General features: G+C 38.4%; 1 protein-coding gene across 1 annotated transcript; it reads left to right on the plus strand.

The window, feature by feature from the left end:
- Positions 1-1,740: 1,740 nt before the first annotated feature.
- On the plus strand, positions 1,741-15,846 carry LOC146305892 (protein mono-ADP-ribosyltransferase PARP14-like). The gene is made up of 15 exons (XM_084712553.1): positions 1,741-1,930; positions 5,505-5,638; positions 5,939-8,026; positions 8,664-8,900; positions 8,987-9,211; positions 9,503-9,569; positions 9,922-10,068; positions 10,227-10,286; positions 11,108-11,284; positions 11,646-11,784; positions 12,416-12,471; positions 12,552-13,259; positions 13,348-13,481; positions 13,570-13,747; positions 14,948-15,846. The coding sequence occupies exons 1-15, from the start codon at positions 1,756-1,758 to the stop codon at positions 15,226-15,228; spliced, it is 4,806 nt and encodes a 1,601-aa protein (XP_084568679.1). The 5' UTR covers positions 1,741-1,755; the 3' UTR covers positions 15,229-15,846.
- Positions 15,847-16,504: the final 658 nt, after the last annotated feature.

A 16,504-nucleotide genomic window follows, 5' to 3' on the forward strand; every position in this document is an offset into this window, starting at 1 on the left:
TGATTTTTCTGATGCTGAATAAACTGCTGTCTGACATTGCTATGTTTAATATGCTCAATATTTACATAAGTGATGTCTAATTTCAGAATGTCTACATTATGTATGAAAAGAGCTGGTAAAGATAACCATTACAATATAAGTTAAAATTGAGCAATTCTTAATAATTGCATAAATTAAAAAAAAAAAACAAAAAACGACTGAATTTGTTTTGAAATTGATTCAAATAAAAAAGTTGTTTACTCAAAATGTTGTGATTTTCTGTTAATGTATATTGGTGTCATTGTTAAATACAGATACTGTGAAATGTATACAGTATGTCAATGTAAATAACAAAGTATTATGGGAAAATATTCTACTGTAAGTCTTATCCTGCCGGAGAGAAACAACAGCAAGGGAGATTCACGAAGACAGAATTGGAAGCAACTGAAACCCTAAAAAAAAGGCATATTAAACCACAGCATCTCAAAAACAGCCCACAGAATAATCACTTTACTGCTGCAGTATTACTCAAAAGTAGGACTTTAAATTAATATTTCATTATTGTTGTGGTTATATGGTTTTCTTTTATATATCAGACACTGTATGCATTCAAAGCCAAAGTCTGTTTCTATTTTTGCACAAGACCAGGCAACTAGTCTGGTGGTAACAAGATTTTAAATATTTGAATTGAGTTAAAAGTAAATTCACATTTGTGTCAAAACAGACAAGCAAGGTGCTAACATGTGATCTTGCAGCCATGCTAGGCAGCAACACTTATATTAGCATATGTTATTCCTGAATTTTTAACCAGTAACCTAGAAATAATTTTGATGATTAAGAAATTTAAAATCACTGTCATCTAGACAGAAAAAGAAAGATACTACACATCCATAAGTAACCTTTGTGGTTCAAAATCAGCTATTTGTTGAAAACTTGCAGAGGTGAGTGATCCCGCTCCTTGTCCACAGGCAGAGAGAGACTTTTCTGAGCCTGTGCAGAGCAAGTGTCAAGTGTCATAATCACTCCAGCTTGTTTCTGATTAGTAACTGACTCTTCCTAAGTCCCACCCCTTTTTGCTCAGTGCTCCAGTAACCATTGAGCAAGCCTGGTACCCAGCAGTGTTTATGTTTAAAAGGAAGATGGTTTGAAGATGAAGATGGTTAAAACATGTTGCATGAGGAAACAGTAAAACTGATCTTAAAGACACTCTTTGCATAATTTTCCAAAAAAAAAAAAAAAAAACAATGCATAGACTCATACAGAACTAATCCTTCTCAGTCATCACCACAACTATAATAACTATAACTAAATAGATACAGCATCCATTCAGTTCCCTGTCAAAATTATCCCTGGTCTCCCCTACCGTTTTATAGTTTGGGAGACCTAATGGTTTAATCTATATTGGATTTGCTTGTTATTTAAAACTTATCTGTAACTTAACCCAAAGAGCCTAGAAAGTAACAGAAAGTGGAAATGCTCCAGTCATTATGCCTACCTTGAAATTAATAGTATTTAGAGCAAAATGTGCGTCCCACCACTGATAAACAGGCTCCGTTTCAGATCGCCAGTTTCCGTTTGACTTTGCTAAATCAAAATCGGAAGTCTTGAAATCACGGAAGTAATTTTTCTTTTCTTTTTTTTTTTTTTTTTTTTTTTTTTTGGTGACGTCTTACAGAGGAGGATTGCCTACAGACGGCACTTCGCAAAATACTGCTGCTCGAACCGGTTTCACTGGTGTGCAGCTCGCTCTCACCTATTTTGCCAGGAGTTTACACCATGGATGATACTTACCAGTATCCCGTTTTCTTCGAGTGTGCCACTTTGAACGCAGAGCTAAAGAAAAAGATAGAAAACTACTTCAATATACGCCGGAAATCAGGAGGAGGAGAATGCAGCTCAGTGACAAACATACGTGATAAAGTTTACAGCATCGCTTTCAGGAAGCGAGATGGTAAGACATTATTATTATTATTATTATTATTATTATTATTATTATTATTATGTCCGTTATCTGTCGTTTGCTTGTTGATTTCTTAAAGTGTTTGGTAAAAAATGTCTTTTGCAGGTGAAAGTGAAAGTATGCCAGCTGATCTGTAAACAAGTTGATCTCATTCGATTATATGTATTTGAAAACGACCAGTTTTTTACTTCATGCAGACCCACATCCAAATTGTTCGACTGCTGATGTTACATTTCACAAATTATACATCAAATATCAAGCTAATCCTAAATTTAGAGACGCATCATTTTGGTTTCACTTTCACACTGAGTTCAGACCGCTCCTCAAACAGTACAAGATGAATCTTAGACACCGCACATTTGATGTGTCGTAAGTTATATTCTCTTAGTTTGTAAATTCAAAATAAGTTCTGCACAACATATCGTTTTGTTCTAGTAACACAAGTGCATGTCATAATCACAAGTCTCATTACAGTCTGTTGTAAGAAACATTATAAAACTAAGGAACGGTAAAGTTGGAAAGATATTCACAGATTCGGACTTCCGGCATCAATAGTGATACGTTGTCAAAACATAAACAAGGCCTCTTTCCCATCGTTGTAAGGTAGACAATGTGCTACAAGCCCAGTTTTATCAAAAGTAGCTATCCTTCAAGCTGCAGAAACAACATTGGTGTCTATGAGCAGCCGGCTGTGAGACGAGTGGATAGGGACCGTCTGCAAATTGCAAAACCGCTACAGCAGCAAAGAGAAACACTACACAGATATTCAATAACTTCTCTTTTATGCACTGTAGTGTCACCAAAATCACTGCAGCCATCAACTGGATGCTGCTTATCATACTACAACTCTTGATTTGATATTAAAAACATTTTTTCATAATTTTAAGAATTTTTATTAATAATAAAATGTAATAACTTCTCTTTTATGTACTGTAGTGCCACCAAAATCACTGCAGCCATCAACTGGATGCTGCTTATCATACTACAACTCTTGGTTTGATATTTTTTTAAAAAATCATAATTTTATGGATTTTTTATTAATAATAAAATTTAATAACTTCTCTTTTATGTACTGTAGTGCCACCAAAATCACTGCAGCCATCAACTGGATGCTGCTGATCATACTACAACTCTTGGTTTGATATTAAAAGCAGTTTTTCATAATTTTAAGAATTTTTATTAATAATAAAATTTAATAACTTCTCTTTTATGCACTGTAGTGTCACCAAAATCACTGCAGCCATCAACTGGATGCTGCTGATCATACTACAACACTTGGTTTGATATTTTTTTAAAAAAACACAATTTTATGGATTTTTTATTAATAATAGAATTTAATAACTTCTCTTTTATGCACTGTAGTGTCACCAAAATCACTGCAGCCATCAACTGCCCCCTACTTATCATACTACAACACTTGGTTTGATATTAAAAACATTTTTTCATAATTTTAAGAATTTTTATTAATAATAAAATTTAATAATTTCTCTTTTATGCACTGTAGTGTCACCAAAATCACTGCAGCCATCAACTGGATGCTGCTGATCATACTACAACTCTTGGTTTGATATTAAAAGCAGTTTTTCAGAATTTTAAGAATTTTTATTAATAATAAAAATTTAATAACTTCTCTTTTATGCACTGTAGTGTCACCAAAATCACTGCAGCCATCAACTGGATGCTGCTGATCATACTACAACTCTTGGTTTGATATTTTTTTAAAAAATCATAATTTTATGGATTTTTTATTAATAATACAATTTAATAACTTCTCTTTTATGCACTGTAGTGTCACCAAAATCACTGCAGCCATCAACTGGATGCTGCTGATCATACTACAACTCTTGGTTTGATATTAAAAGCAGTTTTTCATAATTTTAAGAATTTTTATTAATAATAAAATTTAATAACTTCTCTTTTATGCACTGTAGTGTCACCAAAATCACTGCAGCCATCAACTGGATGCTGCTGATCATACTACAACTCTTGGTTTGATATTAAAAGCAGTTTTTCATAATTTTAAGAATTTTTATTAATAATAAAATGTAATAACTTCTCTTTTATGCACTGTAGTGTCACCAAAATCACTGCAGCCATCAACTGGATGCTGCTTATCATACTACAACTCTTGGTTTGATATTAAAAGCAGTTTTTCAGAATTTTAAGAAATTTTATTAATAATAAAATGTAATAACTTTTCTTTTATGTACTGTAGTGCCACCAAAATAACTGCAGCCATCAACTGGATGCTGGTCCCTGCTGGCACTACAGTACATAAAAGAGAAGTTATTAAATTTTATTATTAATAAAAAAAACATAAAATTACGATTTTTAAAAAAAATATCAAACCAAGAGTTGTAGTATGATCAGCAGCATCCAGTTGATGGCTGCAGTGATTTTGGTGGCACTACAGTACATAAAAGAGAAGTAATTAAATTTTATTATTAATAAAAATTCCTAAAATTATGAAAAAATGTTTTTAATATCAAATCAAGAGTTGTAGTATGATAAGCAGCATCCAATTGATGGCTGCAGTGATTTTGGTGACACTACAGTGCATAAAAGAGAAGTTATTAAATTTTATTATTAATAAAAATTCTTAAAATTATGAAAAAATGTTATTGAATATCTGTGTAGTGTTTCTCTTCGCTGCTGTAGCGGTTCTGCAATTTGCAGACGGTCCCTATCCACTCGTCTCACAGCCGGCTGCTCATAGACACCAATATTATTTCTGCAGCTTGAAAGACAGCTACTTTTGATAAAACTGGGCTTGTAGCACATTGTCTACCTTACAACGATGGGAAAGAGGCCTTGTTTATGTTTTGACAACGTATCACTAATGAGTTATTGATACCGGAAGTCCGAATCTGTGAATATCTTTCCAACTTTACCGAGCTTAAAACTAAATCAACATCAAGGGCCTATCTTTCGTTCCAGTTAATCACAGCACCACTTGACTGCACTTCATCGAAGAGGGTGTGGCAGTGACATAACTGAACTGCACACTGGTTGAAAACAAGGATGAAATATGACCAGGCATGACACCCAGGTTTTTGTAGTTATTTTGCATCCCTGTGTGCTCATTTTGCATTTTGCATTTTGCTCATTTTGTGTGGTCTTTTTAGTGGTTTTGCACCTTATTCTAGTAGTTTTGTGTTACTTTGTAATGATTTGCATCCCTGACGTCATTTTTAGTACGGGTGCAATGGGTCCATTTAACCCTCTCCTACACAGACATTTCAGCTCACTATACAAAATATGGTTCCCCATACACAACCTGCCATGGATCCTTGTACATAAAATGGCCATGTATAATCCATCCCTTTGATTAATCCATTGAAAAAACAGACTAATCTACAGTAAGACCACTGATAAGAATGTTTTCAGCACAAAACACTGTGCACATATTTGTCTGGCACACAGTCAGAAGAGAATTCAACTTTTTACACACTTCATTTCACTGAAATGAGGCAGGGAAACAGGGTTGGGGATAGAGAGGCAACAAAATGGACTAATTCTGAAAGAGAAAAGTTCTAATAAGCAGTGTCCCCTTTTTCTATCTCAGCTCAGGAAAGAGTCCTGCAGAAATCTGAACATGTGCTGGAGTTTGCAGGTGGTCCTTTGGTGCTCACTGTGCAAGACAACCCAGGACCTACAAGCGCGTCAGTCAGCCCAAAACTGGACTCATATCCATCTCAGGTCAGTGTGGAAAGTCTCCTGAAATAGTGTCTCACTTTATCTGTTAATGTTGCACACAACAGGTGAAAAGAAAAAAAACAATGTCCAATTGTTTCAGTTGGTCCTAAAAAAAATACAGTTTGATCATTATTACAAGATAACTTAAATGAGACAAAATTATTGAGAGTAAAACACAATACTTACCATTCATTCTGATTTTTTACAGTTTACGATTTGTTTAAAATTGAATATTAATAAGTCTCTTAAACTGTTTTCATGTACTGAACATCTGAATTGATATTTGTATCTTTCCAACAACAGAGCCCACAGACCATCCCTGCCTCAACACCGCCACCAAGTGGTGGAGAATATGAATTACAACCCGATCCATACCTCCTTCGCTACTTAAAGGAATGTCCCAAGGCTTGGAAGGAACTGGAGGATAACCTCACCTCTCTGGCCTGCTCTGCCCAGCTTTGCCCAGAGAAAGGCAGGATTTTAGTCAGAAGTTTAGCTCAACTTGATGCTGTAGAAATTAGAAATTGGAAAGCCAAGGTAGACAAGCTCCTTGATGGCTACCTCTGCCACTATGAGTTGGACTCGCACAAAATTAAGGCTTTGCTTCAGTCCTGCAGCGCTCGTCAGACCACAGATGAGGTGAAGGTGTACAGTGAGGTTGGTGTGGCTGTTGTTGTTGGAGAACATTCTCAGGTAAAGGCAAGGTTGATTGATGTTAAACAAGGGTCCCGTTTGAGTGAGAAGCAAACCACTATTCATCGACTGGGCAAAGCCAAGCTCCGTCTACTCTGGAAAGAGATTGAATGTGGTTTGGGACAAGATTTTCCAGGTGTAAAAGTCAGGCAGGGAGATGCTGGTCAGTTAGTTTTGGAAGGTTCTGTGGAGGAGATTCTGAAGGCTCGAGACTGGATCTCTGATAAGGAAAATGTGGTTTTTGATAGGAAAGTTTCTGACATGAGCCCACATTTTTTGGTCTTCTTAAGGAAGGCTTATGGAGGCCCAGTGGTGCTAAGTGACTTTTTAGGGGTTGGTGACAAGGTGGAGGTAGAGTTACGAGACACAGAACTACATTTATTCGCCCTCTCTGCTGATAAACTGGATGACACAGAAAAAAAACTGCAACAAAAATTCAAGGAAGTCAAAATTAATCTTCCTATCTGCTCTACTGTGCCTCCCGAACTTCGGGAAAAGCTCGAGTCCAAGACAAATGAGCTGAACCAAGGGCAATACAGGGCTCAGGTTGTGTTCGGCTCAGACAACACAGTCTGCTTACTGGGCCACACCAAAGAGGTTGAAGAGCTGAATGAAGATGTCACACAGTTTATTTTGGACCAGTCAAGCATAGAAGGTAAAGTCCTTCTGCCTTTCCCAGAGTTAATACAACTCTTACCAGAATTGCTGCAGCTGCATGGTATTGATTATTCAGGGGTTACCTTCCATCCTGTAACATCTTCCTCTGGGCCCATGGTGCTGCTGGAAGGGCCATCAAGCAAAGTGACTGAGGTCAGGAACAGGATTGGGCCATTTTTAGACTCTCTTGTTCAGGACAGAATCACCATTGACCTGCCTGGCGCTGTAAGGTATTTCGTAAGTCCTTCTGGAAGAGAGGACATTGTAAGTGTTGCTCATTCTCAGAAGTGTCTCATACAGGTTCAACATGATGCTACTACACAGAATTTGGCATCCGGTGCAAGACTGAGTGATGTAAACACAACAGTTGCTAGCTACAGCTTTCGTGATGGGCTCCAGGTGCTGGTGTGTCAGGGTGACATCACCAAACAGCAGGCTGATGCCCTGGTGAATGCTGCCAATGAAGATCTTGACCATGGTGGAGGTGTTGCTGCTGCACTGAGTAAAGCAGGTGGCCCTCAGGTGCAGAAAGAGAGCCGTGCTCTGGTAAAGCAGACTGGAAAAATTCCTACAGGTGACGTGGTAGTGACCACAGGAGGGAACCTTAACTGCAAGGCACTGCTGCATGCTGTTGGGCCTGTGAGTGGAAAAGTACGTGGCAGGGAGAGAGTGTTATTGGAAAAAACTGTTCAGACTGCTCTAGATTTAGCAGAATTAATGGAGTTTAAGTCCATAGCCATGCCCTGTATCAGCTCAGGTGTGTTTGGTGTTCCTGTTCCTGTGTGCTCTGAGGCTATTGTAACTGCTGTTAAGAAGTTTGGCAGTCAGGGAGGGCGAAGTCTGAGAAGAATCATCCTGATTGATAACAGACCAGAGGTGGTGAGGGCCATGCAGGAAGCAGGTAATCGGCTTCTCCAAGGGATGACTACAGGAGACATGGGGTTCCAGATGGGTGCTGCTGCTGCAGGAGGAGCCACTGCTGGGGCTCCTGGAGATGGTGTCCATGTCGAGATCATTCAGGGAACCCTCGAATCCCAGCAGGTGAGAAACTTTGCTGAAGCTGCATTAATATATATTTTGCCAATTGATTCTGGATGTTTCAGAGGCTAATCTACCATAGTTGCTGCGTACAGACGTCTGTTTGCATCAAGACCAGAATCTACTTTTAACAACAGGATTAAGGTTGTTTCAGTTTGCAGTTTTACCAGTCCAATCTGGTGTACAAACCTAAACCATTTTAATTTTACACTAACCAACTATACCAGAATTTGTTTTAAACAAGGCTTGTATTAAAGTTAAGAAATAAGACACTCATGATCGTTATATTTTTTTTCAGATTGAAGGGGCTATACTCATAATCACATATACGAAACACAGCTGGCCTCAAGAAATATAAATGGCATCTCATTAGCATTTTGCCACATTTGCATTTTGGAACACAAAACAGCAAATCTAAAAACACAGGAACACGTGAATACTTACTGACTTAAAGGGCCATTCTAATTCACGGGCTATCATCACGTTCCACTATGGAGCAGCTGAGTCACGTACAACACCTAGTGGTAAAAGATGGTATCACCTGTCTGGTCTGGTTGGCTTAATATCAAACGGGTTAAAAAACATTAAATTGGCCCTACATAAAGTCTAACTGGGGTGAAATTACATTGTTTTCTCCTAGGTGGATTCTGTGGTATGTCCTATCGCTGGCCATGATCCTCTTTCTACCCGTGTTGGAAATGTTTTGTCCAACATGGTTGGACCTCAGCTGACTGCAGAGTTTCATAGGAAAGCAGGAGGAGCAACACTGCCTGGTGACACAGTCCTGGTGGAGGGCTTGCCGGCACTTCAGTGTAAAGGAGTGTTTTTCCTCAACCTCATGCGCTGGGATAATAATCAAAATGGAGTCGCAACACAGGTGAAATGTTTTTGTCTGTTTTCTTTTTCCCCACTCCCCTAAATACTAAGCTGTGTAGTAACCTTGACAATCTTTGAATCTTCCAGATCCTGAGACAGGGCATCAAAAAAATACTGGCTTCCTGTGAGAACAGAGGTTTTAGCTCAGTTGCCTTCACCATGCTTGGGACGGGTGCTGTGTTGTGTTTTCCTCACAGCGTGGTATCCAAGATTGTACTGGAGGAGGTCCGAGTATTTGAACAGAGTCGAACCAGCAGAACATCTTTCCTGGTCCGTATTGTAATCCACCCCAGTGACAAAGAATCTAGCAAGGTAATAAAAATGTAGTAGCAGTGCCTTATTACAAAATAGGGTATACAGAATTGACTGAAGTCTGTCCAGGCTCAGTTTTCATAGGCTATGCCCCTTTTTAACCTGTTATGTACATTTTTATGCAATACAATACAAATCTGAAGAATTTTGCTCTACATTGAGATTACCAGTATTTTAAAAACACTGTCAAAATTGCTTTCTGCAAAAAAATAAACAAATAACCACCAGATCTCATAGTTTTTTCGTTTTGCATGTGGAACTGGACTTAAATTCTTAATTTTGTTACTACAGGCCTTCCAATCTGCTCAGGAAACTGTGCATCTCAGAGGATTCACAAACGATGCTAACCCAGACCAAGGTGAATGTGAAATTTTTCTTCGTAATTTCAGGTTGAGCAAGACTCTGATAGACTACTTGTTTCATCACTCTCTATGGCTGCTATAATCATTTTAAGGCCACAAGAGGGCCAAAAAACATCAAAGAGGCTCCCAAACTCAGCCACCACCATATTCCTGCTTATAAGGGTTACTAGGGTGTAGTGCTTGTTTGGGTTGTGGCTGTCCGGAAAACATTTGAAACAGACAATTTTTGTGATTTTTAAAAAAAATGTGTCCCACTTTGATGCAGTGTAAATATAACTATATTAATGCAGATTTATTTGAAAATATTGAACCATAATTACGTTTTCTCTTGTATTGGTACAACTTTAGCTTCCTTCTACCGCCACGTCTCGCTAACTAATGATGAGGTCACTGCCATGCTGGGTGGAGTCAAGCTTCAGATGGTCTGTGGTGACATCATTCATGAGAGAACTGATGTCATTATCAATACAACTGACTTCTCCAACAGCCAATCTGGTATGATTTGATGCATTTTGTAATGTTTTGATTGACTTTAAATACTCATATGTAGGACCACAGAACCTTAGCCTGGTGTAATTTTTGAGGTTTTTGTACACTATTTTAACTTTGGTTAGATTCTATAGTGACTTTAACTGTGTTCACAAACTCCACAGGTGTGTCCAAAGCCATTGTGACTGCAGCAGGGGCTGCTGTCCAAGCACAGTTAGCACAAGGTAAGTCTTTAAAGTTCTCATGAAATAGCTAGCAGAGTGGTTATTACTGATGCATGTTACGCATGTACTGTAAAAATAATGAGGAACTTGTCACGGATATTGATTGATTAACAGCTATTGTCAGCTGCTTTAGCAACAATTAAGATAAAGTTACCGGTTTATCAGGAAAGTCTGCAATTAAATAAGCAAGACCTGTGGAGGGAAAACCAAAAAATATTTTCACCATAAAATGAAAATGATCTAGTTTCACCCAAATTAGTGAAAGTATTTATAAAGTTGTGTTTTTGTACAGTGAATCTGTTTTAGCTGCGTCATAAGAAAGAAAGCAATTTATTGGAAGCAAATTTAATATCAGCCTCCGAGTGCAGGATGAGTCATTGCCATATTTTAAAATTGTTTTCCAGGAAATGAACTCTAAAATACCATTAAGAATACCATCATTGGCCTGGATACTGATCTACAGATGATGGCAGATTTTGAATGGCAGAATTTTGAAAAGATTAGCAATCAGAGCTTATTGACCTAACGTTTACTTCCTGGTGATCAGCCTGCCTGCATTCATTATCCTCTAAAGTGTTCAGTTTGACAGCATTGTGCTCAGACCAAACCATGAAGACACAATCCCAAAATGAAGGCTCACTGTCTTGTTTTGCCTGTAACTCACACAACCCTACACTGTAAATGCACTGCAGGTGTAGCCAGTAAAACTATACGTTTTGCGGCACATTTGCGCTGCAACCGGTCCACAAGTGTGTTAAATGTAGCCAAAGCAGTATATGTTATTCTGTGATTTTCATCTGCTTTTATGTTTTTTTCGTCAGTGGGAATTCCAGCCGACCGCATGTGCACCACGGGAGCCGGGCTGCTTGGCTGCAGGGAAATCATTCATGCAAGTTTTATGGGTGACCCTCAGATCATTCGGAAAAATTGCGTAAAGATACTGAAGGAGTGTGAGAGCAAAGGCTACCAGTCAGTGGCCTTCCCAGCAATCAATACTGGTTTGTACTGCTTCTATGTGCCTGCGTGTTCATGACGGTGTTATGTGTTTTTGCTTTGTTTTTGCTTTGTAGCCAACATGTCCTAGTCACTTCAATGACTAAGAAAAGTAAGAATTTAATACTAAAACTCCAACTCGCTCAAGCAGAATTTTCTAATAGATCCATCAGTCAATAGATCATTTTTTTCTGGCCTGTAGTAGTAGGCTAGTATTAACTGTGGAGTATTATCTAAAATGCTAAATTAGAAATGTGACACATTACAAATAATGGCACTTGAGGTCATCACACAGCCAGTCACTGCTGCAATGTAAATAGGTTCATAACCACTGGATTGATAACCACTGTCTTAATATCCCATCAGGTGTGGCTGGTATGGACTCTGTCAAAGCGTGTAAAGCCATGCTGGATGGCATGACTTCAGCTATTACAGACTTGAAACCAAAGTCCCTCTCACTCATCCGCATTGTCATACTGCAGCGGCCGGTCTTCCAGGCTTTCAGGTCAGATATAAATCTCACTCACACAGCAACAAGCAACACAAGTTTTGAGAAATCATTCTGGCGTGGACTGTATTGTCTGACCAGTCAGACTAACTTGTTTGAAACTTCAAGATAAGATATTCACTTGTTACTGCAGCTCAAAGGTCAAAGGTAGAGGCAGAAAACATGATAAATGCAAATAATTAAGACACTGTACAAATGTACTGAAGGTCTTGGAATGGCCAAGTTAAAAATTAACAGTCTGCTATCTTAGGGACGATTTAAAACCATGAAAACAACCCTGCTACAATGTGTGACTGTTAAAGCTTTAAAGTTTTATAATTCTTATCTGTGCCTTGTCTGTATTTTATCTTGTCTACATCATTGTTTAGGAGGGTAACTTCATGAGGAGTTTAAATAAAGGTTTGAATTGAATATAAGGTATATACACCTTTCTCTCATACACATATATGGATAACTGCACACATTTTACAAAAGTAGAAATTGATAATGAGAGTGGTACACAACATACAAGCAGGAATTTTACAGGAGAAGTGCACAGTATAAATAGATCGAACTGCACAGGGTGATTGCACAGTATAATATTAATAATAATAGTAATAGTTTCCTGTCCTGTAATACATTTTTGCAGATCGGAGTTGGAGAACCGCTTTGGACAAACAGCCTCTCGCCACCTCAGCCTGAGAGGTTTGTTTTCATTCATTCATTCATTCATTCATTCATTCATTTAAGGTTTGCATTCAAACCTCTTCCTCTTCTTTTTTTAGAAAAAGCTAAACAAAAGCTCAAGAAGTGGCAAGAGAAGTATTCAAGGACCTTCACAACTTCAGCACCTCAAGGCAGAACCTTCATCTCCTTAAAGCCACCGCCAGCTGTGATAAGTGTGATCGGCTGCAGTCGAGACGTCATGAGGACCATCAAGAGGGATTTGGAGGGGATTCTGCAGAAGCAGCTAGAAGAGAGAGAGGTGGATGTGCACGATTTTTCCAAGATGGATGCGATGGAGCTGGAGGCAGTGCAGGCCAAAGTCCAAGTCTTAGAATTAAGCCTTGAGTACAGGAGACGCCAAAGTTCTGATGGTGCGAACAGCAGCAGAGCGGGAAGAGGAGCCAGAGATCGGCCAGGATCAGGGGGAGAAATCTATATCCTGAAAGGCTTAAGAGAAGATGTTTTGAGCGTCATGGAGCTCGTAAACAGAGCAATCCAGGAATCGCTTTCCGAAGACCTCCAAGATAAAAAAGAAGCAATGACGGCTCTTGATGTCCAGTGGTCGATTCAGGATGTAAATGGAGCCTGGCAGGAGCTGAGCCTGCGTGACAACTACTTGCTGGAGGAGGCTCACATGAAGAATGACGTGTCTGTAGATATGATGGCGCCACACGGCATGATGGTGAAAGTAAACCTGAGGGCAGAAGAAGCCACAGACTGGATAACAGGCATCACGTACAAAGTAAAAAGGAGAGAGTCTGAAATAAGTATGTCACATTTTGTAGTTTGCATGCACTTCCACTTTTCTTTATACATAACAACTTATGTTAAAACCATCCTTTTTTTCTACTTTAGGCTTAGAGTTGCCAGCACATTGGGAACCTATGCAAGACGAACTCTTTAAAAAGGTCGAGCTGCAACCCAACACACAAGAGTACCAGACTGTAGCCCAGGGTTTCCTCAAAACAGCTAATTACACCATACGCAAAGTGAGTATGCAAACACAAAAACACAATCTCTCAGTCTCATTGTGGGTTTTTAATGCTTAATACTGATTTTTTTTTTTTCTGTTCTCAGATTGAGCGTGTGCAAAACCTCTACCTGTGGCATGCCTACGCTGTGTGTCGGCAGCGTATACTCGCCAAGAATGGTTCAGCAGAACTCAGAGAGATGATTCTCTACCACGGGACCTCAGCGAATTCATGCAACTGCATTGAAAAGGACAGATTTGACAGGAGCTATGCAGGAACACATGGTAAGGAACGTTATCACGTGTTGTTATATTTAATCCCTTGAAAATCCAAAGTGCACTCACCAAAAATATAAATGCAACACTTTTGTTGTACCTGTTTTTCATGAGCTTAAGTAAAATTGTCAAAAACATCTTCTATGCACACCTAAGGTTTATTTCTCTCAAATTTTGCTCACAAATTTGTTAAAATCCACGTTAGTGAGCGCTACGTCTGCACCGTCCATCCACCAATGCCACAGGTGTGGCATTGAGATGCTGATTAAACAACAGGATTATTGCACAGGTGCAAATGTGCAGTTGTATCTTTAAACACATTTATTAGCAAAGTCATGGCACGTCCTTCTCTGCTACTGTTTAGAGGAAGTCACATGAAACTCATGAAATATGGGAGCAAAAAACAAAAGTGTTGTGTTTGTATTGATGTTGAGTGTAAATTAAATTCTGAGTGGCCTGAGACTGAATGCTATAACATTATATTAGGGCCATTATAGATAAAGAAAAATAAACTAAGGAGCTGGGAGGTGGGGGTCATATTTTGAGAAAAAAAATTCTTAAATTATGAAATTGTGAGAAAAAAAGCTGTATATATTATTGTGTATAAATAGCTGATTTGAATGAGGTGATAGCTTTTGTGCATTAGGAACTCAGCAACAATGAAAACATGCAGGAATATCCCAGTTTTTTCCCAGTTTTCTTTCATAAATTTGTAACTTTAATGTCAGAGAATTTCAGTTTTTTCTCACTAATTTATGACTTAAGAATTTAAAAGAATATTGATTGATGTAAATATGCATGTTTTTACTTGAAAAGATTCTCCCCACCCTCAGTATGTTTTAAGTGACATTTTAGTAAATACACTTCTTTGCTTTCTTGCCAAACCTTAAATGAGAGTATTGATGCCATTCTCATGTCTGTATGGTATGACGCCACCAGCACCATAAAACCTTAAGAGACATCTTTCATCTTGTTTATTTGATCCACACAAAAAGCAGTTGGAGAGACAACACTTTGTGGTTTTACGGGGGTTATTTAACTGTCTCTGGGCCAGGCTAAGCAAAGCTTAGCTAATCGACTCCTGGCTGTAGCTTCACGAGTGGCGTCAAGCTTGTTGTTTACCACTTGGCAAGAAAGCAACCATGCAAATTTACCAAACTGTTGAACAGTTCCTTTTAATTGATATGTGCCTTTTCATTTCTCTCCCAGCTGCTGTATATGGGAAGGGAGTTTACTTTGCCGTCAATGCAGTGTATTCAGCCGGTGGATATTCTCCACCAGACGCATCAGGCCTAAAGAGGCTGTATGTTGCTCGTGTCGTGACTGGCCGTTACACAGTCGGCAAGTCCACCATGAAAGCCCCCCCTCCTCGAGGCTCAGACCCCACCGACTGCTTCGACAGTGTGGTGGACAACCAGCAGCAGCCCAGCATGTTTGTGATCTTCCATGATGACCAGGCCTACCCTGAATACCTCATCACCTTCAGCTGAGCAAAACTGAAAAGTCATGGTTCAGTGCTGCGCGCTCGTGAAATTCTACAAAATTCTCCTGTCAATTAATGTTAAAAAATGTTGAAATTGCTTTTGTCAGCAGTGTTAATTTTTCAGCAACATTGAAGCACATTATAATAAACACAAACAAATGAGGTGACAAGTAGACAAGATTACTGTATGACAAACCTGTACCATAGAAACACTCCCTGAAGTTAGTTTTTTTTGTTCTCACTTATTTAAATCTTATGCTCTCCTGAAATTATATTTCATATCTTTAAAAGCTGAAAGAAGTAGGTGCAATACAGGAAAATGTTTCTTTAGCATAATCTAACTGTAATTACGTGGCGATAACTTGCATTTGGCAAAGATTGTTTTTCAAAAATTATTCTCATTTACTCTGTATTATTGATTAATAGTCTTTGAACTGATTCAGTTGTTTAAAAAATAATTTTGCTGTTTGATTGCAAGCATTAGGGCCATAGTACAGCAGGTGAATTTACCAGTTATAAGCACTGTGACTTCAGTATAGGTTTTAATAGCTGTCTCTCAGTTATGGGTATTATTCATATATACTTGTGAAATGGTAATGGATACTGTATTATGTCAAATATGACACAAATGAAAATTGAAAAGTAGAATAAGCTTTATTTACCTTAAAAACCCAGAGCTGAAACCATGTGTGCCATAGTAATTTTATAGTAATTTATTACAAAAAAGGTCACACGTTTTTTGAGAAGTGCAATTATGATACCAGACTTACCTAAGAGAATATATGGCTAAAAATATCTATTGCTTTTATTGTCAACTGACCCTTCGCTAAGGTTCTCCTCCAAATAGCAACTGTCCGATCATAGATTAACAACCGTTAACTAGGGCACCACACTACTTTGTATTTATCTTTGTCTTGGGGGTTTTAGGGGTGTAAAATAGCTTAAGACTCAACCTTTTAGTATGGAGCTGTTAAGTAAGTAAATGTATTTCAGAGCTTTTTATAGGCTTCTTGTTATCTTTCATGTCAGATGGAAACATTCGCTGGAGACAGACCTCTCAGCTGATTCAAGCATTACTATCATCAGCCGGAAATGAGAGGCGGCTTTTGTGCATTTTTCTGTGGAGTCAAAGATGCCGTGTTCAAAAATTACTCCCAATTTTGATGATTAATTTTCCACCGTTTTCACTGTAAACTCATATATGCAGTGTGAGAAAGGAAAGCTGGGGGGCTCAGCAAAAGCTCAGTTGAAAAGTGAAGAATCCCTTTGACTGTACAATGAAG

This window comes from Lutjanus erythropterus, chromosome 23 (assembly GCF_056507025.1).
Source record: "Lutjanus erythropterus isolate fLutEry1 chromosome 23, fLutEry1.hap2, whole genome shotgun sequence".
NCBI lineage: Eukaryota > Metazoa > Chordata > Actinopteri > Lutjaniformes > Lutjanidae > Lutjanus > Lutjanus erythropterus.

Bases quoted from the DNA above. Each gene is read 5' to 3' on its own strand.
- LOC146305892 (XM_084712553.1), top strand. From the start codon at position 1,756: ATGGATGATACTTACCAGTATCCCGTTTTCTTCGAGTGTGCCACTTTG. The intron at 13,260-13,347 runs GTATGTCACATT...TTTCTACTTTAG, and splicing joins AAGGAGAGAGTCTGAAATAA to GCTTAGAGTTGCCAGCACAT. The intron at 13,482-13,569 runs GTGAGTATGCAA...TTCTGTTCTCAG, and splicing joins CTAATTACACCATACGCAAA to ATTGAGCGTGTGCAAAACCT.